Genomic DNA, 27,819 nt, shown 5'->3' on the forward strand with positions numbered 1-27,819 from the left:
CAACTATGTTAATTGCTGCTATATTCATAATAGCCAGAAATTGCAACCAAATTAGATGTTTCTCAACAGAAGAATGGATAAAGAAATTGTGGTTCATTTACACAATGGGGTATTATTCAGCTGTCAAAAAAAGAAAGACAGTATTAAATTTGCAGGCAAATTGGTGGAACTAGAAAAAAAATTCATCCTGCATGAGGCAACACAAACCAGAAAGACAAATATGGTATTTATTTACTTATATGAGGATATTAGAAGTTAATACAACAATAACCATCATACAATCCATAAAACCACAAAGATTAGTTACAGAATGAGGGGACTGGGGAACCAGATCTATCTAGGAATGGGAAACAGACTATATAGTTTTGGAAGTATGCAGGGGGATGAAATAGGAGGATAAAGTAGAACATGGTGTGTGTGTGTGTGTGTGTGTGTTGTATGTATGTACATGAAAGGGGGTTACATCAGCTTATCCTATATAATCTACATAGTCTTAAAATGAATGCCTGAATGGAGAGTCCAAGCATATGGTAGCTGTAAACTTCACAAGACTAGGAGCCTCAGCACTTCCAATCAGGTACAAAAAGCCTGGAGGGATGCTGGAGAAGCACTAGTCTTACAGTGAATGTTGGGAACCTGAAGAAGATGAGTTGCAATATAACTAAAGGAATACAGCAGCAACAGTAGACGCCTCTACAAGATAAATCAATTTCCTAGCCAGAGAGAAGGCAGGCAGGCAGAGCAAAGTTTCCTTTCACCACTTGATTCTGTCTAGATTGCCATATTACATCAAAGTGGGTCTTCTTGCTTCATATAATTTGATCTTGTGTCTAGCTATTTAGTCAATTTCATATCCCATTAAGCAGACAACCAGGTTTTACCATCACAATATTTTATTTTCCATTTTTACAGAATGTAAAATCGAAATTTTGATATGTATTTTAATGATGTATACTCCAACGCTGGAAATTTTAACAATATTAAATCTTCTTTATATATATATATATATATATATATATATATATATATATATATAATTTCGTATTTTCCTCAATTACATTTCCAATGCTATCCGAAAAGTCCCCCATACCCTTAAATCTTCTAACTGGTGAAACAGATATCTTTCCATTTATTTATGCCTTTAACCTTTAAAAAATGCACGTGAGTGCTTTGATTGCACATATGCATGTGCCCATGTTTGTGTCTGGTGTCCATGAAGAGCACAAGAAGGTTTTGGATTCCCTAGAAGTACAGTTGCAGGTGGTTGTATGCTGTCATAGAGGAGCTGAAAGTTAAACCTCATCCCACAGTTGTGCCTTTTTATTTTCAATAGTGTTTTATAGTTTCCCATGTACATTGCTTTTACCTACTGAACAAAATGGGTTTCAGAGCATTTTATTATTTTTACACTATCTTTTAATGACATTTTCTTAGTTTGCCTTTTAGATTGTTCAGTGATAGACTGTAAAAGCACAAATGCTTTTTTTTTTATTTATTCCATGTCTTGAAGCTTTGCTTATTTATGTGATCTAACGTCTGTCTTTTTGTAATCCTATAAGTATTCTTCTACCAAGAAGACCATGTCATATGAGAATTAAGATACTTGTATAGTCTGTCCAGGTTTGGAGCTATCACTTATTTCCCTTTTTTGATTGGTTGTATTGGTTAGGACTCCATGTACTATATTTACAGATTGAGGATCCTTATCTTATAGGAAAAGTTTTCAGTTTCTCAACATTCAGTATATAATTTAAGCTATGAGTTTTTTCATATATGACCTTTATTCTGTTCAAGTAATTTCTTTCCATTTCTAATTTGTTCCATATGTTTTTATCATGAAAGGTTGTTGAGATTTTTCAAAAGCTTCACCCACAGCTATTAAGATGCTTATGCGATTTTCATATGGTGAGCCATCTGTACATTCCAGGGTAAATCCAAATTGGTCATGGTGTATAATCCTTTTAACATGCAATTGAATTCAGGTTGCTGGTATTTTATTGAAGACTTTTTAATTTATAATCATCAAGAATATTGATTAGACTGTAGTTTTCTAGCAATTTCTTGGCCTGGTCTTATTAGTTGTGTAATGTTGGTCTAGTAGAATGTGTTTAGAAGTGTCTCCATCTCTTAAACATTCTAGAAATATTGAGTATTCCTAATATTTCTGTAAATGTTAGCTAGAATTATCGAGTACTACCATGGGATCCTGGATTTTCTTGGCTGTGATACTTTTTATTATTGATGTTGTAGTCACATTCAATAGTATTTGTTCAGTTTCTATTTATTTATGATTTAGCTGGAATGGGTCATGATTTTTTTAGGAATTTATCCATTACCTTCAAATTATTCAAATTTTTCTCTATACAGTTTTAAAACCACAGAAGTAACAAAAAGATATGTCATCAATTATTTCTATGCATTTATTTCTGGTTTTATTTATTCATTTATTTATTTGAGTGTTTCCTTCCATACTGAGAACTGAATCCAGCTTCAAATCTTACATTCTAGGCAAAAGCTATACCTCTGAGCTATAGTCATAACTGATTCCTTCCTCTTAAACTACTAAGAGCTTATCAGTTGTATCAATGTCCTTATACCGAAACAGCTCCAAGTATCATTGATAGTTTTCAATTTTATTTATTCTCTATTTTTATTATTTCCTTAGCCTCCTCTTCATCCTGTACCACCAAATATTCCTCCTCTTCTCAAATTGGGTATTTAGGCATGGTTTGTTATTTTGAAGTATACAACTAGGTTGCTACTAGAATTTTTTGTTTAATTGGCATATTAAAAATTAAAAACTTTCTTTTTATTACAATGTATTAACTCTACAAATGGATTTCATTGTGATATCTCAGAGTATGCATGCAGTGTATTTAGTCATATTAACTCACTATATTGACTTTTGTTACATGTTCTCAGTCCCTGATTCTACATATGACATAAAACAAGGGATTCTTGTCTTACTGGGACTAGCTTTTTTTTAAACAAAAAACCTAAAATTGTTAGTACTATATTTGCTGTATCTCATAAATTTTAATATGCTGTGTTTTTATCTCCTTTGTCTCAAGATGTTACTTGCTCCTTTTGATTACTACTTCAACCCAGTCGTTGTTCAAAGGTATTCTTTACTTTCCACATAGGAACTTTATCTTTGCTTCAAATATTTTGATTTCTACTTTCATTCCATGATGGAAAGAAATGTTACCTAGTAATTTGAGCCTTCTTAAATGTGTAAATAATTGTCTTAGGACATAGCATGTGACAAAACCTGGGAAAGGTTCCAGCTGCAGTTTTAAAAGAATGTATCATCTGCTGGATGGTATTTCAATGTGGTACAGAAAGCTCTTTATATATGCCACTGTGAGCCATTTTGGGTTAGAGCATTAAGTTCTCTCTCTCTCTCTCTCTCTCTCTCTCTCTCTCTCTCTCTCTCTCTCTCTGTGTGTGTGTGTGTGTGTGTGTGTGTGTGTTTGTGTGTGTGTGTGTGTATGCATTTTAAGGAGAGAGAAATAGAGCTCAAGTTAGAGACAGAGAAAGACTGAGAGAGGGAAGGAGACCATAAAAACAGGAAAAGATATGTGGAAGGTAGAATGGGACCAGAACAAGAGAGAAATGAAACAAGAGGGGACAAATATAAACAAAGTGTGTTATTCATGTTTAGATATGTCATTATGAAATCCATTATTCTGTAGACTACCAAGAAGCTAATTAAAATGTAAGGTTAATTAAACTGCTTAAAGTATATAGAACAGCTGAATGGATTCAGAAAAAAGTACGCTGAATTATCGATTGAACTCAGAGGTAGAAATTTTGCTTAGCACACACAAGGCCCTTGGTTAAACCCCCAGAACCACAAACTGTGTGAAAATAAAATTAGATGCCAATGTATGCTGTGAGACTTGCATCTGACTTAAGTGTGCAGATAGATGGAAAGAGAAAGGAAAGGTGAAGGTGAAGCAAAGTTTCCTAGCTGATCTTCCGTCTTAGTATTCTATGCATTATTGAAAATGAACCTGAGTTCTCCAACAGTGTCACCAGCATTTGGCTTCTATGTTTCAATGTTTGGAACTTGGGTTCACATGTATTGGTAACTGCCATGTATGACTTGAGAAAAAAAATTTTTACTATTATACAATATTCTTCCTTGGCTCAAGGACATTTTCAGAGTTAAAATATATTTTTTTTCTGTGACATCTAGGACCAGCCATGTTTTCATTTGAATATTATATGTAATATTTTCCATCCTTTCTCTTTCCATCTATGCAGAGATATGGAGGGTAAGAACCTGTATATGTTGTTAGCAAATGAATGTAGTCACTACAGAAATCTGTATGGGGTTCAAAGTGGTCACAACCTAAAATACATCAATTACTTATTCAGCTATATTCTTTGGAGTATGAGCCTGTTAAATTGTACATTAGCACATTCTTATATTCTGACTAGAGATGATTACCCATAGGAAGGGCTTATTACTATTACGCTATTATTTTCTGACTGATCTGTCCCACTATTACCTCTTGTTATTTGATAATGTAAGCCTGTATCTATTCTCATTGGCAGTAAACACAAAATTTTCCTGTGTTCATTCGGTATCTCAATGATCATTTTAATTATTTTTTCATTTAATTGTTATATGTCCATTTATTCAGATCCAGCTTATAGCTATTTATTTGATTAGTCTGATTAGGTCATATGCCTTTGTTTGTTCAGGTACCTTATAGCAGCATTGTGTTGGAATGTACAATGTTTACAGACCAAAATAGAAGAAAGACCAGCATTACCCAGTCCAACCGGAAAGTCTTGAAGTCCTTTTCCAGCATCCAATGATTTTTGTCTTCTCTGGGCTTGTGCTTATCATTTTTCAGTTAGAGAACTTTTCCAGCTTTTCCCCAAGAATGTGAAACCTATTTATCCTTCTTGTATCAGTATATAGGGCTAAGCATGTAAGGGTGGTTGATTCCATTCACATTCAGTGCTGAGAGTCAGAAATTAGTCTGTTGTGAAGCCTTCACACAGCGTCAGAATATTAGATTTACAGGAAGAGATATCAGAAAGGGAGACAGATAGTTATGTTTACAAGCAAGATATATAGCAAGGGAATTGAAAGAAAAAGGAAATATTAATTAAGAAATGAATGCTTGAGCACATGAGGAGATGTCTGCCAGTGGGGCTGTGCATCCTGGGCTTGAGGGGCAGCCAAGGGGCTCTTCCTCTGGCCCCTCAGAACCATGGATGAGGAGGAAGAGCCTATCAAAATCCCGTCACTGTGCATGAACTGTTACCAGTCACGGTGCATGAACTGTTTCTGGAATGGCATGATGTGACTTTTGCTCACCAAGCTCGCCTTCTTTAGAGAAACAACCAATAGTGAGCTCCTTTTATTTCTTTGAGCACTGTGACTGGAACAACATGGAGATCCAGTCAGCAGGTAGGATCCAGAAACAGGGAGTGTGCTACCCCTTAACCATTAGGGACCAAGGGAACATGAACAGAGAAGATATGAAGACAGACTCAGCCACCACAAGGATCCCAAGCTCTTTTTGAAATTCCATCTTTCAACTAGAAGGGAACTAATGACTACTGTTATAGGACTGATCAGTCATGCAGTCTCTGGCCTGGAACAGGACCAGCCCAAAGGACAGGCAATGGAAGGTGCCATAACAGAAAGAATTGATGAGTTCTAATTGGCACAATGAAGGACTTAAAGCAAATGACCCAGTGATCACATACTACATCTGAATTCCACAGCAACCTGAGATGCTGTGGCTCCAAGCAGAAGAACCTGAAAAATCACAAGAGAATGACCTTAGAAACAAAGTGTTCCATTTCAACACAAACTGCCCAGAGTGCAATGCTCCAGCTCAAACCAACATGAACCTTGTCCAAAATCTCCCCACTTTAAAGAGGTTATGATCATGGACACCAACTGAGAGAATTGTAGGTATCAGAATAATGAGGTGAAGTCTGGAGAAGCAGTAGAGTCCTTGGGTACCAGAATCATTCTTTACATCACAGTTTCCTCAGACATGACCAGAAACCTACTCAAGTCTGACACTTGTAGTGTGGAAATCTCTGAGATTGAGTTTGAACTGGGAATGACTGTACTTAGGGTCAAGCTCATCACTCTAGAAGAATTGATGAAAGACATCTGAGAATTGATAACTAAGGACCCATTCACACTGGGTGACAGCTCGAATCCTGACCAGTTGGAGAAACTTCAGGGTTTAGCTAGAAGTTGGATAATATCACTGAGGGCAAGATGAAGGCCCACTTTATCATGAATGGTCCAGCAGGAATCAGTTACTTGAAGAATGGCTATGCACCTGAAGATGATCCGTAGATGAAGGTATATCAGTACAAGTACACCTTTGACCAAAATGAGGAGCTCAGCCCCAATGACTTGAAGACAGAAGGCTATGAGGGAGGCCTGGCCCCACAGTGGCAGCAGTGGGCAGCTCACAGGCCCACTACAGTGCCACTCACACCGTGGGGTATTTATTACTATTGGAAATCGATGAGTTTCCAAGCCCTTCCCCATGGTGGGAAAGATAACACTTGAGCTAGAAATCTAAGCACTCAACATGAGTAGTTGGTAATGCAGCTGGCAGGCCTAGTGTGTTCCTGGACCTTCTTTTGGAGGTTTCAAGTCAGTATGAGAAGAACCTCAGAAATACCATGTGGTGTTTTACCTGGCATCACCTTTTGCCTATCAACATTCTGCCCTTCAGTGATGGACCTTTGAAATTTGGGAATGTGAAATACAAGTTGCAGCTGGGATGGGCATATGAAGTACTAAGTTTCAGCAAGAGCAAACATCCGAAGGGTGCAGTGGGCACAGGTGAAGAAGCTCACATTAAAGTGATGGCTTTTAAACAACAATAAAAAAGAAAAAAAAATGAATGCCTATGAGTTTTCAGGTGCCTCAATGGTGCAGAAAATTATATAAAAATTCCAAAGAGTCAAAAGAATTAGAAGAAGTTATAGAAAAAATAATTAAAATATGAGTGAGCTATTGTTTTTGCTACAGTAATAGAAGTGGGTATATTTCACTGGCATAAGAAATGAATATAACGTAACTAAACAGATGCTCCTCATAAAATGTCCAGGCACATGAATGGTGACAGGCCACAAAGGGTGGAGCAGTGTATCTTGTTATATTACAAAACATGTAGAATATGAAGAAGAAGTTGGTAAGTGAAGATGTAGATTACTAAGCTTCCCAATCTTGTTGGGGAAAATTGTGTGGGTCTTCTTACACTGCTACATGGCAATGTCAACTTCCTTAATCATCGGATTAGTTACTTTTCTGATGCTATTGTCAAACCCCATGGCCAAGATAACTCAACTACAAAAGGAAGTTTCTATTTGGATTTATGATTCCAGAGGGAAAAGAGTCAATCATGGAAGCAAGCAGCAGACATGGCAGCAGGAACTCAATGGTGAATGTTTACATCCTGAACCATAACCAAAAAGGAGAGAGAGAGAGAAAACAGAGAGTGGTGGAGGCTCTGAGATCTCAAAGCTTACCTTCCTCTAGCAAGGCCACACCTTCTAAGCCTCCACAAACAGCATTAACAACTTGGAGCCTATCTACCTATGGGATAATGCTCATTCCAAATACTGCAGTCATCTATGAATTCTCATTTATTTAGTGAGGGAGACCATTTAGTATATTGACTAAGAAATCTAGTAAGTGCAGGTGCAGAAAGGGATAATTTATTGCTATCAAAACCTATGAGAATGATAGAAATAAGAACAGAGTTAGACACTTTAAATTATAAAACGACTCCTCTCTCTCTTAGGCAGAGAGAAAGAGGAAAATATTAAGTGACATTTTGAAATAGAGGGGAGGAACTTGAAGCATTTTACATTGAATTGTCTTGGGCTTTTTATTGACTGGATGTAATATTTGGTTTTCAAAATATTTTTATTATTTTTCTGATTAAAATGTATTAAGTGTTGAAAATCCTGAACAATAAGAAAGGTTCACTTTTTCCTTCTGTTTGGAATTATGACCATTGGGTAAAATTGAAGCACTATGAAGATTAGATTATTTATACTAAAACAATCTTCATGAAAAAGACAAATGAACAATAAATAATAGAATTATTTATCAGCATATACAGACATAATGAAAGTCAAACCGAGTGTTTAGCAGAGACAAGAGTTTCATCAAATAATGTGGCCATGGTCTTGGCCTTGACACATGAAAACGTAACTGACACTCAACTAATTTTGTACATTCAGGGAAGTACGAGCTCCTGTTCTGTCAGCTACAACCTATGAGCACCTTACTTGATGTCCTCTACTTTCCTTTTATTAAGAGTTCTTTATACATCAGAAGGTAGTAAAAGCTGAAATCTCAGGAACCAAGACTGAGAGCAATAAACAAACAAACACATGGAGAACCAGTATGGAAAGTTTACAGGTACAATTTGTTTTGTTTCATAAACAAAATGGTCACTTATGAGAACAGGTGTTTTTAGGTTAACAAACTACTTCATTGAAAAAGAAAGTAGACATAATGAGAACTGAATATATAATCTTTGTAGTACATTCATACATGTATAATAACAGCAGGGTAATAATAAGTCTGAGCTAACTCATTAATCAGTGATTCACTAGTGATGCAACTGATCTCTCTTGCATATGTTCAGCTAAGCTGCCTGTGCGCATCATAAAATCATTACACGTGCCAATGGTTAGTGGTATCTTATACTCATCCTACTTCACAGAACTATTAATGAAATCAATTAAATGGTGCTTGAAAGTTATTTGAGTGCCTTGGAAAAACACACAGTGTAACTATGAGGTGTTCTTAAAATTTACCTCCCCCCTTCCTTGAATCACTTATTTAGCCTGAGTCGCTTTCCTTCTTGAGTACTTTCATTGTTTTCCCTAATTGAGAAAAGCAGATTTTCAAACTGGGCTTTAAATAATGACTCCTTTTCTAGTCCACGGCCCCATCACGAACCATGCTCACACTTTTCGTGTATTACTAACTCATCAACAAAGTAAGCCTGAAGATATACTATGGATGTCATCCCAACAAGTTAAATGTAATTAAACATCCTGGCTATAAATGGAAAATTGCCATTATAGCAATGGGTATACTATAAACACATCTGCAACTAATGAAAAAAATTAAACAGTTTGATATAGGCCCTCAGTGGGCCAGAGCTCTTCCTGTTCATGGAAATGAAGTGTCTTATAATCATATGCAAATTTTAAATATACATTAGCCTTACTCCCAGGTTAGTACTCTATTTATAAACTAAACCAAAGCATATTTGGTGACAGTTTTTATGCAGATGTGTATTGATGTTTTGATTTATACTTTGTTGATTGTTAATTATAGCACCCATCTTTTAATGTATTTATTGGCTTTTGTATACTTTCTTGGAGAAATATCTATAGCTCATTGTTTATATGATGAAAATGGTCTGTGAGTAATTACAAAACTTTCCTAAGCTAGGAAGCAGCTTGTAAGTAATAAGGCCAAATTTGCAACATCCAACTTTCCTGTGGCACCTTTAATGCTCTGTGTATTGTTTATTTAGTTCCATCATACTGGCCGTACTACTTTACTCTCTCTTTTTTCCAAGAGATTTTTGGAAAGAATGTGAGTAACCACCTTTGTGGAAATTATGTGAATATCTACCATAAATTGGCATAGTAAGGAAACAGAAAGAAGTGAGAGAATGACCTTTTGGCTTTCCACCTTTGAAACCAGGGCTCAACTTCCTTTTCAAGTGGCAAACTCACCTGACAACTAACTCTGAAGCACAAGGTAATATCGGAAAGGTGTCTATAAGGCTGTATTTTAAAATGACCAGAAACCTCTACTATAACGTATTAATGAAAATCATTTGTATAAGAAGCATAAGTGAGAGGCAAAAATAACTTAAAAAAAGCCACGATCTTTCTATTTTTAGAATTAATTCATTTTTATGAATGTGTTCACTGAGGGCAGCTATCATTCCCCCAAAGCCTGTTCTGTCTGCATTGACAGCAATAGCATCAATTCTGAAGTATATTTTAGTTGTTTGATCTTCTAATCCATGACATTCGGTGATTAATAGATGCTTTTCAAATGTCTGAGAATGAAAAATAAAATAGAGCAATGATTTTCACAATGTAATTTTGTATCACAAACTAGGGAAGAACACTATGTAGATACTCCCTAAAAATCTGAATATTGTGTGTAATTTTATATCATACAAATGATTTTACATGATTTATTTTACAGTGTAGCTACACATCTAGAAACCTGAAGAAAGAGTCTAGCACATTCAATTATGTGTCGTTGCAGTAGAGCTAGAGGGTATCTCTGCATGAATTAGATAATAACCTTGAGTATCATTTATACTTTGTAAATATAGGCATGAAACAACCATTGGAAACTTTTTGCTCCCTCATAAATAGATTTTTTAGGATATGACCCAGACACATCAGGAGTGGTTTACATATATCTGGTTCTACTAATATATTTGAAAGAAAGAAGTTCATGCCTGTAATTCAAACACTCAAGAGGCAAAAATGATTATTCGAGGTCTAGTTTGGACTGCTAAGAGAGTTCAGATAGTGAGAAAACTCAGAAACATAGGAGTAGGAATATAGCTATTGTAGAAATATTTGCCCTGTATGTGCAAGGCGCAAGCTTCATCTTCAGCATTGCAGTAATCATCATCATCGTCGTCGTCATCATCATCACATCATGCATATTTTGGTTCATATCATAATATACATCTTGCAAATACCAAATGATATCATAGTTTAATGCAATAATGATGTATTGCTTTTCATATCAATAATTATTCGGGATCTCTCTTGGTTTGGTTATTCTTTGTGAAGTTTAGAAAGTTGAGTAATTCTAATAAATTAAACTGACTCAAGTATGCAATAAATAGATCCCCCCTTTCAGGTGCTGTGTGTCTGTCTGTTCATGTGTATGTGTACAGATGCACTCAATATAGATGAAGTCACTTATGTGTGCATATGTAGTAGCCAAAAAATAGCTTCAGCTATCTTTAGCATTCTTGACCTTACTTTTTGAGACAGTGGCTTTCAATGAACCTGGATTTTGCAGATTGGACTAGAACTTCATGACACATGATTTCATATGTCCCCAATGCTCCAACCTAACACTGGGGTTACAGGTACATGTTATAACATTGGTGTTTATGTGGATGTTAGGGATCTGAATTCAAGTCCTCCTGTTTGTGTGGCAAACACTTTACCAACTAAGAGGCCTTTAACCCAATTTTTGTATTTACCACATGGAAGTAAATAGTGGCCAGGCTGTGGTTTTAACATTTCTACCTTTGTTAACATTTAATTATTTCTAATAAATCTAGTGTTTATGTTTACAGGTCTATGTAAGGATATTGAGCGAACATTTGCAATACATAGGATTTTACCACAAGAACAGTCACCAATTTCTATTTCTGTTTCAGAAATTCTCACATTGCTTTGAAATTGTGATTATTCACCTGCCTTCCCTACTAAACTGAGAACCTCTAAATACCAAAAACCTCATTTTATTCACCTCTGCCTCTCCAGAACTTAACACATTTAACATCTAGTAAGAACAAAATGAATGTACTTAGATAATGAAATTGCTTCAAAATAACTATTTTTTAATTAAACAGATAATTTCATAATTTGGAGCTCAATTAATCTCTTTAAAAAACTTTTGCCTTCTATTCCTGTGTTGTATTAAGTTTTACCTTCTGCTTTCTGTTTCTATAGAGTCTTTTCCAATGGTCTCTTGGGAGACCTACAATTTTAGTAGAAGCAGGTATGTTGTGGAAATTGCTTTATTGTTTGTTTGATTTTTGTTATTTCAAAACAGAGTTTAACATCCCTGGCTGTCCTGGAACTCACTCTAAAGACCAGGCTGGCCTAAAACTCAAGGAAATCCACTTGCCTCTGCCTCCCATGCCTGGTTGGAAAAATCGATTTTTGATGAAAGATGATTTGAATCTGATGATTATGATGGAGACTGTTTGATCCAGTAGCACATAGCACTGTCAATAAATAGGAATTTAAACAGCCTGCAAAACCAAATAATTCTGGATGAAACTAGAAAAGAAAGAAAAAGAATCTTTTATACCAGGTCAGAGCCATCTAAAGAACTACTAGATGTTTAAAACATCCGAGGTAATTAAATTTGCTTTAATTCTTCTACTTTTCCAAAGTTTTCTGATATGCCTTAGAGCCTCAGGTCTTCTCTTTGAATGTTTAACATATAAAGTAAACTTATCTTTGTCTACTTTCTACATGACTCTCTATGGCTAGCTTTAGGAGTTAGAAAGCTTCCAAGAAAAATTATCCCTATCTACGAGGGTACATTTTCAAATTTACCTTTAATCAAAATTAGATGGCTGATGTCAACTTTTTGAGTTATACTTTGTTTATAGACTTTCAAATGCTTCAGAAGCTTCTATGGTATGGAAGGTTATGCATCTGTGTTCCATACTAAAAGTCGTTTGTAGGAAAGGCATTATCTAACAGAAATACACTTCATGTATTACATATGCCCCTATGTTTTCATATTTTGGTATTAAAAACAGCAGTATAAATTGTACTCAATGTTAGTAGTTCTTGGGAAAAATATTAAGTGCTTTCTTTTTCATCTGTTGAGGAAATTACTAACATTGGTATAGTAAAGTTTATTTCTTAAATATAAAGCTAAACTTACTGTCAGAGAAAGAAAATAAACAGAAAGTAGGAAAATATTGGATTTCCACATTCTTGGTGTACATTCTTTTTGTTCTGTTTATATTTTGAGCATTATCCCAGACAGCTTCAGCTGCATAAGCTTGTTATACAGGAGCAGAAGTTTCCCTATTATTTTGTTAAGAATGTGTTTATCATCTCAAAGTGTATGGTTATTCAGTTAAGATTAATCTTCTTTCAGCATTATAATGCGAACACAATTTAGCAACAACCAAACTGTCATCGCTATGTCAGCAAAAATGTATGTAAATTTCTGGAACCTTGTGGATGACTAATGAATTACACTATAGCAGAAAGGAAGTTGAGAATTTTATTTTCCTCTAGAGACACAACAAAATATCTTTACTGATACCAAATCTACGTATTAAAAAGAATTTATTTTTGCTCAAAAATTACATTTAGGAATAGGCAAAACTGAAAACAGACTCCTTATAATTATTCCAAACAATGTTTCTAAAGCTACCTGGAAATTCATGCTCAATATTTCCCATAAAATCTCCTTTTTGCATAATGAGTGAGCTTTTCTTCTGGGGTGGAGGAAATGGAATTGAAAATGCTGTAGACAACCCAATTGTTCTTCTTTTAAATAGTAGTATAACATCACCTAACCAAGTATCTCTAAGTGGCCACTGTCAATGAGTTGAGTTTATTTAAGACATTTTTTTTGTCAGATGTAAAAACTATGCATGTGCTAGAACAGTTGGGCTGGATACTTCATTTCGAAGACAGTTTCTTCATTTAAATGTCTGATGCCTTAATACTTACTGGATTTTTCCTTCCATCTGATTGATGTCACACCCATGTGGCTTGAGTGAGTTTCATGTAGAATAGTGGTTTTACAGTTAATCAAGTGACTGAAAGGAATCAGCAAGTTTCTCTCAACCTAGCTTCTAGAATCTCAAAACATTGTTTATGTCATACTCTCTAAGACAAGCTTATCCCACAAGAGCCAGGAAACTAACAAAAACCACAATCATATGGTAGGAGCAGCAGAAACACATATGTTTATCTTAACCCAGTATTGCCTCAAATTTTAAAAGAATGCATTTAGCAGACCCACATTTGATAAAATACTTAGGTATTTGGATTGGTCTGTTGCATTCTTTGGGAACTTCTAAAATTTTGCTCTAGTTTGAGTATGTCTAAAGCAGAATAGGCTTGAGAATAAACTTGAGAATTTGGTGTAACATAATTTCTAGAGGTTTTCATTATTACAAAAGTATTGACCTTTGACATTACAATTTGAAATGCAACATGTTTTGTATGAACAAGCATTCCAACATATACTAAAGTATCTCACCAACACTACCATACTGTATTGAATTTTTAAATTTCCTCAGCCATAAATGGAGGCATCCAATAAACCATTATATTTCTCTATTTCTTTTTTCCTGTAGTGATATTTTTTCAAGTGTTTATCATTATGACTACAAATCTCCCATTAAGATCAGGAGCTGATGTTTACAGTGCTTATAATAGCGTCTTTACTATTTGGGAATATGAGGAACTTACAAAATGATCTCTCATTCAAAGAAATGGTGGTAGAGAAAAACAAAATTTTTAAATTATTGAACACTGTGCTTGTTGAAATGCAGAAGATCTAGTGACCAATTTTGCTTTACTTTAAAAACAATATAGTTATTCCAAAATTTCATAGAAAACAGATTTTCTTGGACATTTCTCCATCTGTCAAAATTTTTTTCAGAATTAAAATTTGGCTTTGTATCTAATATAAATCAGAACCAAATTGATGTAATAATTTTGTAAGGTGGTAATATTGGTGAGCTCTGGTTAGTATGTGCTGAAATACTTGTTCAAACTAAGAAAATATATTGTACATGTTACAAACAATTCACAGGAAGCTATACTTGGTGTATTTGAGTAGGATATATCCCTTAATGGCCTGTTTCCTTATGTTGAGCAGAGCAGTAATTCTTAAATTTCTCTCTTGAAGTGTATGTATATAATGGCAGAAGAAAAGCAAAGATCTTCCTATAGTCATAAACCAAATTTACTCAAGGGTTTATTTATTTATTTATTTATTTACTTATTTTTAGTATTTCCACATATTGTGTTTGCTCTGCTTAGTATATACATTTTATTATAAAATAATTTGTCCACTAGAACCCTCAATATATACTACGAATATAAGATCAGTAAATGCCATTATGAAACCCCTGGGAAACCACAGATCATGTTGGCATATTTGCATATTAGTTTAAATGGAAAAGTGTAAGTAAAACTAACTGGGTAGAAAGGATGTCAGTGTATCTATATTTTCAATATCCTTTAATAAAATACAATGATCTCAAAGATTATATGGGGAAAGCTGAAAAAAACATAGTCTGATATTTCCACATTTATGGATCATTAGTGACCAATTTTATTTTACTTTAAAAACAATATAGTTATTCCAATGTTTCATAGAAAACAACTTTTCTTGGATAATTGGGCATTTCTCCATCTGTCGATTATTTTTTCAGAATTAAAATTTGGCTTTGTATCTAATATAAATCAGATCGAAATTGATGTAATTTTTTGTAAGGTGGTTATATTGGTGAGCTGTGGTTAGTATGTGCTGAAATACTTGTTCAAACCAAGCAAATATATTGTACCTGTTACAAACAATCCACAGGAATTGTTATACCACTCCCGGCACAAATTTGATTAAAACAGACTGAATTTGAGTACCAATGTTGTTAGACAGCATTTGAAAATTGCATTTTAGAGTAGTGAACAAAATCTTAGGGACATAATTTTCTTTCTCCTTTTTTGAAGATTGAATAAACCTCTCCAAATCCAAGTTTACTTGGAAAAATCAGAATGGGAGTAAAAAATTTCCCAAGAAAGTGAATATTGGGATTAATTAATCCTGCTTGTCTGCATAATTGGTAGGCCCCATCGTGGTCATAAAGTGCAAAAGATCATGGATTTTCTAAAATTTACTCAGTTCTATTTGGTTTGTTTTTTAATTGAAAAACTTGAGAATATTAAGATTAAACTGAAGATAAGAGAAAGCTCACAAATGTTAAGTAATGTAGTTTAGATTAAAGGCCACATTTTGTAAGAGAACCAAAGAGGTCTACCATAGAGTTTCATTCTTAAATTCTTTGAAATCACAAGGATTGGAAAAAGGCTACACACACACACACACACACACACACACACACACACACACACACACACACCCTTAACCTTTTATGTTCTTATTTGAGATTATAAAAAGACAGTAGTATTCATGAATCAACTTGTTACTGACCCTGACATCATATGATTCATAAATATTCAGGTCCTTAAAATTGGTTTTAAATAGCACTGAATTGTGTTTTTGAAAATAATATTATCAAATCATTTTAAAGGCTGCACTGTGCAGTGTCTTTTATGAAGTGCTTAGCCTCCAGAAGTTAATGGTCTCCAAATAAATTTTTTTGGCTGACATGTATGAAAATATTTCTGTACCAATCACGAATTCAAGACGACTATGAATCTATCAATCACAGAGTTAAAGAGCTCTGTCATACAGCAGACTTAATACACAGTATAACAAATTAGTATTACCATTCCTTAATGCAATACAAACTCATTCCCTTAAACTGCTATTGTACTGAATGCCAGGGTTATAAATGAGCAGAACACAAATTGATTTGCATGTAATAACAGTGGCAATAAACCTTTCCTGGTTCGTGCAATTTTCCCCATCTGTTAACAGAGAACAAGTTTAGGATCTATTATTATTCCCAGAAGGAAACTTACCCAGCTGGACATCTATAACACTTGGCTGATTTTCCATGGGGAACAATGGCTTGGGAGGCTTGTCTGTGAGTAAAGCTAGAAGAGAAAATGAAAGAAAGTAATGGAAAAATTGAGACAAATTATAGGGTAAAGAATATTCTACCATGTATGATATTGAATGTTTTTAGATTTGATGGTGTGTAAACATTTATTAGACAGGTTTGTACTTGGGTACACTATCCATTTCCCAGAGCACCATTAATTCATTTAAGTTAGGCTATCTCCACAGCTATATTTTTCAACATGTTCAAACAAATGGACTATTTATTTTGGATGCATTTTTATAAGCATCTATATATCAAGAATTGTATTGTTTGAAAGTAAAATCAGAGAAACATCACATTCTCATATTTACTCTCTGGCACTAAATAGTCTTAATGAATTGCAGTGGCGATTTCCCGTGGCAAAAGGCTTCTAAGAGTCTAAGTGCCTTATTCTTCTGTGATAAATAAAAGAGAGACAGATTCTTTGGTGACAGATTTTTAAAAGTCAGAATCTTTTGTTTATCAAGTCAGATGTTTTGGGTTAACAGACAAGGAAATAAAATATGCTTCTTTGCTCTCAATTTATAATCTAGCACAAAATAAAAAGAGAACAAACCATGATGAAATCTAATGAAAGGCTGTAGTTGCAGCACTTACACAGTAAGAAATATATACATCCATGACTTGGAGAAAAGAGGGGTCAATGCTGGCTGAGAGAGTCAGGAGGAATTTTTATGAAAGGACCTTGATGCCCATGTGAAACTTAAAGAATGAAATGAAAATGGGAATGCAGAGAGTAAAGAAGAAATTAGGGGAAACTTAACAACACAATCCACATCATAGTGATAAAGATATCAAGAATGATGTACATACAAAAGAGTAGTCTGGTGAGAAGTAATTGAATGGGTGATGCAGAAATCCAATTGCTCATGACAGGAACAATACAAAATGGACATGATAGTACATAGATAGTAAAGGATGAAATTCTTAAGGATCATAGGAAATCTGCAGATAGATTTGGATATGAGGTGGTAGGCTAAAGTGTCATTGTTTATTCTTGGAATAAAACAATGACTCAAAGGTAGTGAATCTAATGATGATTAACTTAGTATGTGAGATACATGCTGGGGGAGAACACAGGTAGATAAGAAAACACAGTACTAGCCGGGCGTGGTGGTGCACGCCTTTAATCCCAGTACTCTGGAGGCAGAGGCAGAGGCAGAGGCAGGCGGATTTCTGAGTTCAAGGCCAGCCTGGTCTACAAAGTGAGTTCCAGGACAGCCAGGGCTATACAGAGAAATCCTGTCAAAAACAAGACAAAACAAAACAACACAGTACTACAGATGAGGCAGGGCAAACAATGAGTGAGACCAGGATGGAGTCTGGAAAATTAAAAAAAAGAAAAAGAAGAAACAAACCAGAGGTAACTAGAGGAAATCAACTAGAGTACTTGGAGTACATAAAGATAATTGTACTGTTGTCATAGAGACAACCTTATTTCACCCTGTTATTCATATCCTGATTTCAGTTCAATACTTAATGTATTTATGTATTGCTTAAGCTGTATAACTGCTTTTACCAATTTAAAATGTTTTATAGATCTTTATAATACACAAGAGGACTAGCACTGGGCTAGGTTATAAAAGATTATTGTTAAACCTTCCTTAATTGGCTTTTTAGGAAATTGCTGCTGATATGAAAGGGGTGTCTCATATTTACAAGTCTAGAAGAGAAAGTGGTGTCTTGCTTCAGGATGCTTAGGGTTATAGAAATACAAAATTTTGTTGATATTATCAAAAATAATTGCTCATAATCAAAAATATACCAGAAATATATGGAGAAAAATAGATTTGTATGGCATAAGCTCCATCTTGCTTCATTACCCAAGACAGAAAAATTTTAGTGAATTAATAGTTTGCATTTTTCAATAAATCTTCATTGATAGCCCACAACATATATTGCTCTTACAAAATTAAAAAATTTTAAAGACCAAACATATTTGTGAAAAATTTACACAGACCTAAATATCTATTATATTATCTTCATATTGTATTCTTTCTAGTCAGTTTTAATAATATGATCTTTAATTATTTTTAGAATATAAAGAATAAAAGCTTAAATATCTGAATTCAAACTATAATCACATCAGATGTGATATATATTTATATATTTTATTATATGTGTATATACATATATATATACACATTTTATTATATGTGTATATACATATATATACACACACACATATATATATACATTTTATTATATGTGTATATACATATATATACACACACATATATATGTATACACACATATATATGTATACACACACATATATATGTATACACACACACATATATATGTATACACATATATCTTATAAAAGTGGTTTCCACTAAGATGAGGAATTTGTTTGCTGAGGAATAGTGGGAGATATGGGGAATGCAGAATGTGTGACCTGCATAACATTCAAGTGATATTATGCAGACAGAAGGAATATATTCAGGAATATATATATATGTATATATATATATATATGTATGAAAATATACACATATATGTATGTAACAAAATTAAATAAAAAGAGGGTATGAATTCTGAGAAAAATAATGAGTGTTGATGGGTAGGTTTGGAAGAAGAAAAGGGAAAGGGGAATGATGTAATTATGGTATGACCTTAAAAATAAAATAAATAATATACTTGGAGTAATATACATGTAGTATGCTTTAAAAACATGGTTGAAGTGAAGTAAATCACAGACAATTTACATCTCTTTTATATAAAAAGTAATTTTTATTTCCCTATAGAATTATTGCTATTTTTCCTTATATATCCAAATCATAGGCACCAAGGGTCCCTGGAGAGTGTTCTTAATTTTTCTTGCAAATTCGCATCAGTAAATTTTTGAGTATAATGGCAGACAGGGAATGGAAGGAATGTGCTTCATGTGCAGAAATGACAAGCTTTTCGAGTCTCAGGAGGATATAAATCTAGGGACATTGTTGGCTCCTAGTCATACCCTCAACATGATCTCCAGAGATATTTAGTTCAATTTCACAATTAAATATCAATTACTAAAGTCATATTTATTTATATTAAGGGATAATGTTAAGTATCTTATATGTATATGTTCAAATATCAAACATGTTTTAAATGCATTAGCATATGGGACTGATGTGGTGTCCTAGAACTATAAAAGAGTCAGTTCAAGTTTTAGTCAATTTAGACAAATCTCAATGAAGTTTATAATATTTCATTTATGTGGCCTTATGACCAACATCCTTCATTTGCAGGATGAGTAGGAGGACACACATGCTGTAAGCAGGAGATAGGTGACATAGCTGAGAACACTCACCAAAAATTCTAGCCTCCTTGAGTCCACAGTAATTAAACTGTGCCTCCTAGGCTAGTCAAGTAGTTTCACAGCAATCACCCAACTGAGTTATGATGGCTTTACGAATTCTCATGTATTACACCTTTCAACCCAAAACCCATGAGAGAGAGAAAATGAAATTGCATCTGGAGTCCAACAATTCCCTATAGGACATGTAAGTGTTGAACCCCATTTAATTTTAGTATCATGCTCAGGCCTCCGAGTTGCCAGAAGTACTAAGCATGTATGATAATAAACCAGCCTCTGAGCCATTCATCCAGTTCTTGACCATCAGCTCAGAGATAAACCTATCAGCACCACACATAATGATAACATTTAGAGAGCTAAAATACATGCTACCATGGTCAGGACAGCCCATTTGCTTCCTTCTTTCTCTTTCTCCTCTTTCTCTTTCTCTTTCTCTTTCTCTTTCTCTTTCTCTTTCTCTTTCTCTTTCTCTTTCTCTTTCTCTTTCTCTTTCTCTTTCTCTTTCTCTTTCTCTTTCTCTTCTCTTTCTCTTTCTCTTTCTCTTTCTCTTTCTCTTTCTCTTTCTCTTTCTCTTTCTCTTTCTCTCTTTCTCTTCCTCTTTCTTTCTCTCTCTCTTTTTCTTTCTCTCTCTCTCTTTCTCTTTCTCCTTCTCTCTCTCTCTTCCTCTCCTCTCCTCTCCTCTGCTCTCCTTTTCCTCTTGCCTCTCTCTCTCTCTCTCTCTCTCCCCCCTTGTGTGTGTGTGTCTGTCTGTCTGTCCTTTTCTCTGTCTCTGTCTCTGTTTCTTCAATTTATTCTCAAACAATTACTGCTTAGGAAATGAAGACAGAGTCTATGGATACCAATCCTCCTGAACAACTGAGTAGACATTTAGAATTTTATCAGACAATTCATCCAATACATTCTAGACCTTGAGAGAGACTAATTTAGGTATGGCTAAATGTTACTTTGTGATTGAAAGAATGGAAACTAGGGGTTTAGTTTAATACACATGTTTCAGTCTGTATTCCCTCCCCTGTACTTCCATCTGTAGCTGCTTATCTGCTTGTGTTTAATTGTCCTTAAATATAATTGCTCTACAGAGTATAGCAACACACTGGGCTTAATATGCTAGTGAAACTACTAGAGCTACTGTCGGTTGTTCCCTAAGTGAGTTTTTATGTGCTTGACACAAACACTCTTGAGGACTATGCTCAAATTAACTTTTTTTTTTCTATTGAAAGCAATGGTTTACACCATGTACCTCCAGATCATTCAGTGTAGGTGAAAAGGTTTGACAACTCCATGCACTTAGTGAAAAGATATGTGTAGCATTATTTATTGAATGATATGAACGAGTTGATTACATTGCCTATACATTTTACACTATTATTACAATTTTATTGCCCTATTCTGTTTTTCATTTGCCTACTTAATTAGATTTCCAAAAAGATTACGTGGGATAGAGTGAAAAGCACCCATTAATTTCTGTGAATGATGTCATTTTGGAATAAGTTTGTTAAGGTCAATCAACTAGACCACTCCCACAAAGCCTATTCCATACCACAGTCTTAAAATCACATACTGAAGTCACTATTTTCAGCATACTTGAAATCTCATACCAAAACTTCTCTTTTTATAGCAACATTTAGCTATTCATACCTAAAAATATCTTGTACATTTATTGGAAGATAAAATCTACAACTTTTCACAGAGGAACATAAATCATGACAACTATAAAATAGTCTTTAAAATGGTCTTGAAGTTTTACTTACTTTTAAACTTATCAACCCCACATATCAAACTTATTTCCTCATATTCCACATTAGCACACTACATTAATCTCTAAAACTATAGCTCAACTTAAATTCTCCCCCACCAAACTTATAGTTACTAAAGTTATCATTTTATCCTAGTTACCAAAGCAATCCTGTGGTTGTTTAAATAGGGATGGTCCCTCAGGCTCATTAGTTGAATGCTTGGTCATGAGGAGATGGTGCTACTTGGGAGGGATTATAAAAGATTTGACCTTATTGGAGTAGGTGTGGCCTTATTGGAGAAAGTGTCTCACTAGGGATAGGCTTTGGGGTTTCAAATGCTCAAAACCAGGCCTGGTGTCTCACTCTCTTTCTGATTCCTACAGATCCAGATGTAGAACTCTAAACTCCTCCTTCAGCAGCATGTCTACCTGCATGAGACCATGCTTCCTGGCATGCTGAAAATGACCAAAATCTCTGAAATTGTAAGCAGGCCCAAATTAAATGCTTTCCTTTATAAGAGTTGCCATGGTCATGGTGTCCTTCATAGCAATGGAGTGTTCACTAAGACAAATTGTTTATTTAGAATCTGCTGTTACATGTTATTCTAGGGTATTTTACATTACATTTGATAAATAACTTGCACATAAGTTCCCACATATTTGATTTCCAAAGCAGCAATCTGAACAGAGGTTTATCTGGTATCAACATGTCCACAATTCTCTCCCTAATACCTCCCACTTCCATTGTGAAACCTAACCTCCAACAAAAGCTTCCCTGGTAACCACAAAAGCTAATTTTTTTTCTTGTCTTAAATCCCAAAGTATTTACAAGTTCTTTGAACTATTCATCTGGCAAATAGCAAGCATTGCCTTGAATATGAACTAATCCTCATTTTATTTGGGTATGCCAAGTCATCCCAACTGGAGTTTTAATCTCCTAGATGATGAGGTTCATGCCTCCAATAAGTCAGCATACAAAGTAATATTTGACCTTGTAGAATAAACAAACATAATCTCCAAATTAACTTTCACTTGAAAATAGGGCTTCCCACAGGCCTCTTTGATTGCAAGGAACACAATTTTGCTGATTACAGTAAAAGGAGAACTTATCACAGGGAGCTCTCAAGGATGGCTGGGAAATCTGTTGATATAGGTCTTGGAATGAAAGAAACTAGACCAGATATGCACACAAGGAGGATTAAACAATTGTTTCAGACTATCTACATAAACTGGTTTATAGCTTTTCAAATGTGCTCCACTTTATTGTGTTTTACTTTTTTATTATTTCTCATTTTGGTCAAAATTTAAAAACCTGAAGAAAGATAAGTTGAATAGTTAAGCTTTGAATTTTTATTATAATCAAGTAGACATGTATATCATGAGGGAAAGAAGAATCCTCTACAAGCAGGTTAGCTCAACTTCCACATTATTAACACTTATTCCTAAACCAGTGATTCTCAACCTGTAAGTTACAACTTTTTTGGGCATCATCATCTGATGACCTAAGATCACTAGAACACATATATTTCCACTATGGTTAATAACTAGCAAAATTACAGTTACGAAGTGTCAACAAAAATAATTTTATGGTTGGAGGTCACTACAACATGAGGAACTATATTAAAGGGTAGAAGTGTTAGAAAGGCTGAGAACCATTGTGCTTGACAATTATTCATTATAAATGACTATTCTGTGAATTGCTGGATATATAAGAGCCTCTGCTCCATCAGATATCAGCAAAACCTGTCCTGTTGATAGGTATTGGCCAGTTGTAAAAGGGGAACAAAATCATCCATTGGTAATAATCCCCAACCAAATAGGAAGTATAGGCTGCTACTAGAGACAAAAATGAAAACTAGATGGCCAGGTCAAAGTATGGGTATGATTCATTAATTAATTAATTTAATTTTTTTAGATATTTTTGCCTTTTTATTACATATTTTCTTTATTTACATTTCAAATTCTATCCTGAAAGTTCCCTATACCCTTCCCCCACCCTGCTCCCCTATCCACCCACTCCCAATTCTTGGCCCTGGCATTCCCCTGTACTGGGGCATATAAAGTTTGCAAGACCAAGGGGCCTCTCTTCCCAATGATGGCCAAATAGGCCACTTTCTGCTAGATATGCATGAGCTCTGGGGGTACTGGTTAGTTCATACTGTTTTTCCACCTATAGGGTTGCAGACCCCTTCAGCTCCTTGGGTACTTTCTTTAGCTCCTCCACTGGGGGCCCTGTGTTCCATCCTATAGATGACTGTGAGCATCCACTTCTGTTTTTGCCAGACATTGGCATAGCCTCACACAAGACAGCTATACCAGGGTCCTTTTCAGCAAAATCTTGCTGGCATATGCAATAGTGTTTGCGTTTGGTGGCTGATTATGGGATGGATCCCAGGGTGGGGTTGTCCCTGGATGGTCCATCCTTTCATCTTAGCTCCAAACTTTGTCTCTGTGACTTCTTCCATGGGTATTTTGTTCCCTATTCTAAGGAGGAATGAAGTATCCACACTTTGGTCTTCCTTCTTTTTGATTTTCTTGTGTTTTGCAGATTGTATCTTGAGTATTCTAAGTTTCTGGGCTAATATCCACTTATTGGTGAGTGCATATCTAGTGACTTCTTTTGTGATTGGGTTACCTCACTCAGGATGATATCCTCCAGATACATCAATTTGCCCAAGAATTTCATAAATTCATTGTTTTTAATAGCTGAGTAGTACTCCATTGTGTAAATGTACCACATTTTCTGTATCCATTCCTCTGTTGAGGGACATCTGGGTTCTTTCCAGCTTCTGGCTATTATAAATATAGCTGCTATGAACATCGTGGAGCATGTGTCCTTATTACCAGTTGGAACATCATCTGGGTATATGACTAGGAGAGGTATTGATGGATCTTCCAGTAATACTATGTCCAATTTTCTGAGGAACCGCCAGACTGATTTCCAGAGTGGTTTTATAAGCTTGCAATCCCACCAGCAATGGAGGAGTGTTCTTCTTTCTCCACATCCTCGCCAGCATCTGCTGTCACCTGAATTTTTGATCTTAGCCATTCTGACTGGAGTGAGGTGGAATCTCAAGGTTGTTTTGATTTGCATTACCCTGATGTTTAAGGATGCTGAACATTTTTCAGGTGCTTCTCAGCCCTTTGGTATTCCTCAGGTGAGAATTCTTTGTTCAATTCTGAGCCCCATTTTTAAATTGGGTTATTTGAATTTATGGAGTCCAGCTTCTTGAGCTCTTTGTATATATTGGATATTAGTCCCCTATCTGATTTAGGATAGGTAAAGATCTTTTCCCAATCTGTTGGTGGCCTTTTTGTCTTATTGACGGTGTCTTTTGCCTTACAGAAGCTTTGCAGTTTCATGAGGTCCCATTTGTCAATTCTTGATCTTATAGCACAAGCCAATGCTGTTCTATTCAGGAATTTTTCCCTTGTGCCCATATGTTTGAGGCTTTCCCCCACTTTCTCTTCTATAAATTTCAGTGTCTCTGGTTTTTTTGTGGAGGTCTTTGATCCACTTAGACTTGAGCTTTGTACAAGGAGATAAGAATGGATCAATTCGCATTCTTTTACATAACTGCCAGTTGTGCCAGGACCATTTGTTGAAAATGCTGTCTTTTTTCCACTGGATGGCTTTAGCTCCCTTGTCAAAGATCAAGTGACCATAGGTGTGTGGATTCATTTCTGAGTCTTTTGATTGATCTACCATGCACTTTTTATCACATATTGTTCTGTAGTACAGCTTGAGGTCAGGTATGGTGATTCCACCAAAGGTTCTTTTATTGTTGAGAATAGTTTTTGCTATCTTAGACTTTTTATTATTCCAGATGAATTTGCAAATTACTCTTTTTATCTCAGTGAAGAATTTTGTTGGAATTTTGATGGGAATTGCATTGAATCTGTAGATTGCTTTTAGCAGGATAGCCATTTTGATGTTTCATTAATTTCTACGTCAACAATTTCCTTGGAAGATATCCTATTAATGGATGTCCTGAAGATGCATATTTTTGCCACAGAGGTTCTACTCAAGGCAAGGTGCACGTCACTAATCACCACAATGATATTTGTTCAATGTACTTCTCAAGTTCTGAAATAGTGAAGGACTTTTGTTAATTGGTAGACACTACTTACTGGACGTGTGTGTCTTCTACATTACCTAAACTCATAAAGTAACTCAGAAAAGGGGGGGGGGAGCGGATAGGGTCATAAAACACATCTATGCATCAGCCCCAAAACTGCAAGGTGCACAAGAATCATGAACTATTTGGTGCTAAGAGGGAATGAAGGACTTTATTAGGAAAATTAGCTACAGCCTTTCTATGGGAAGAAAAAAGGGAAGCTTTTCCTGAGCACATTTAATTGGGGCAAGCCAGGTATCTTGTTGAGAGCCTTCAATGTTTCCAATAGTCATGAAGAGAGATTTAACAATCCTAACCCATATTGTTGATTAGTATAAAGACTTCATACACTGAACAGAGAATTAACACACTAGTTTCTAAACTGTGAACATATCAAATGTAACATCACTCATTAATATAGTTTATATTTCCTTTTGGAAATTAGGTAACAGTTACCTAAGTCCAGGAATATATTTTTCTGAAAAAACAAAAAATAAAAAACAAAAAACCAAATACATAGATTTTCTTAATCTAAATATGGTGTTCAAGTATCCTTCTGTGAATCCACACTCAGTAAAAGGAAAATAAGAATCCTCTAAAATTATGAATGGTGAATAACATGTAGAATGGAGCTTAGTAGAAGTGTATAAAATCAGAGAATTTTATTTTTATTGAAGTAATAATCTGAAATTTTATGATTGATTCTCCTACTTTTTGGCAGTTTAGGGAAAAGGTACTGAGAATTATTTTATAAATAATTATCTGTGATGCTGGTTTCTTCTTAATTACCACTAATTTCGTAGCTCCAGTTAATCAGCATCAATTGTCCAAGTAGTACCTTCTATTCTTGACTCTTAAGCCAGAGCCATGTTTCTAAGGTTGCTGAGTTCTGCTACTTTCTGGCATTGGAACATGGGCTCCTTGTTCCATTACATTACCACCTGCTTTCTGTTTTTCAACACCTTCACTGCCTCAAAGTTCTAGAACTTACTCTGTAGATTGAACTCAGAGATAAACATGGCTGTGTCTCCTAAAAGCTGGGATTGGAGGTGTGTATTACCATGGCTGGACTTAAAACTTTCTCCACCTAGAACTTGTTCTGTTCCAGGTTGGCCCTGAACTCAAAGATCTGTTTTCCTTTGTCTCCTGGGATTAAAGGTGTGTATCACCATGCCTGGGCCAAAGCTTTTCATGTCGACTATTCTTCAAAAGCCTGTGTCTTCCAGCCTCAAGATATGGATTACAAGTTTGCTCATTATTTCTGGAATGTATTCATTTCAGATTAAATATCCAAATGAAAATAACCAGGTAATAACACCTAACATAATTATTCTTTGTTCAACTGCAAACATATAAACAATAAGTTTAACTGGGTGGGATCTTGCCCCAAGTTCACCACTGTCTTAATCAGTTTGTCTCTTTGAACATAGGATTCAGCTCCATTCTACTTTTTGGTTCCTTCTTATTCTTTGAACCAAGGATTTTATAATTTTTTCTTCAAAGCTTGCTATGCTTCATCAAAATGCTCTTCATGATAGTAAACTTCAGGGCCGTGGGTGTGTGGGAAAGAGGGGAGTAGGACAGTGTCCTCATTCCGCCAGAGTTCCGGTGCTCTGGGCAGGCTGACAAGGGAGGACTGCCGGACGCTTTCCACATGGCCCCAGGTGGGCATCTGGCTGTGTTAGGCCACTGACCCCACATGACGGGTGGTGGACAAGGGGCAGGCCCAGGTAACAGGTTCTTAGCCTCCAGCATCCCACGCTGGATATGATGGAGGAGCTGAGAACGGAATAGGGCCCCGGGGCAGCACTTGGCCCCGGAGATAGGGGAAGAGGGCAGAGGGAGAGTGGGGTGCTGGGTGGTTCCCACGCAGGGGAGAGTCCTTATTCAGGTCTGTAGCTGGAGCACAGGAAGGCCTACTGTTGGGAGATAAGATGCGGCTTGTAAAGAGAAAGCCTATCCCATTGTTCAAGCACAGTGGGCCTTGATGAGCAGAGACAGCCTATGGATTTAGAGCTTTATTGTAGAAAAGCAAGGTGGAGAGAAGGTATAAAGAGAGAGAGAGACCGGCCATGGCCACAAGGA

General features: G+C 35.4%; 1 protein-coding gene and 1 pseudogene across 1 annotated transcript in view; one reads left to right on the plus strand and one right to left on the minus strand.

Moving 5' to 3' along the window:
* Il1rapl2 (interleukin 1 receptor accessory protein like 2) overlaps positions 1 to 27,819 on the minus strand; it is a 664,928-nt gene that overhangs the window by 340,744 nt on the left and 296,365 nt on the right. Inside the window, exon 5 of the mRNA XM_085838339.1 lies at positions 16,498 to 16,572. Within this exon, the coding sequence (XP_085694465.1) occupies positions 16,498 to 16,572 (75 nt within the window). The remainder of the gene's footprint in view (positions 1 to 16,497; positions 16,573 to 27,819) is intronic.
* LOC110287030 (zinc finger protein ZPR1-like) lies at positions 5,232 to 13,019 on the plus strand (annotated as a pseudogene).

The sequence above is a fragment of the Mus caroli genome, unplaced genomic scaffold (assembly GCF_978045245.1).
Source record: "Mus caroli unplaced genomic scaffold, Mus_caroli_1 scaffold_5, whole genome shotgun sequence".
In the NCBI taxonomy this organism is placed as follows: Eukaryota; Metazoa; Chordata; class Mammalia; order Rodentia; family Muridae; genus Mus; species Mus caroli.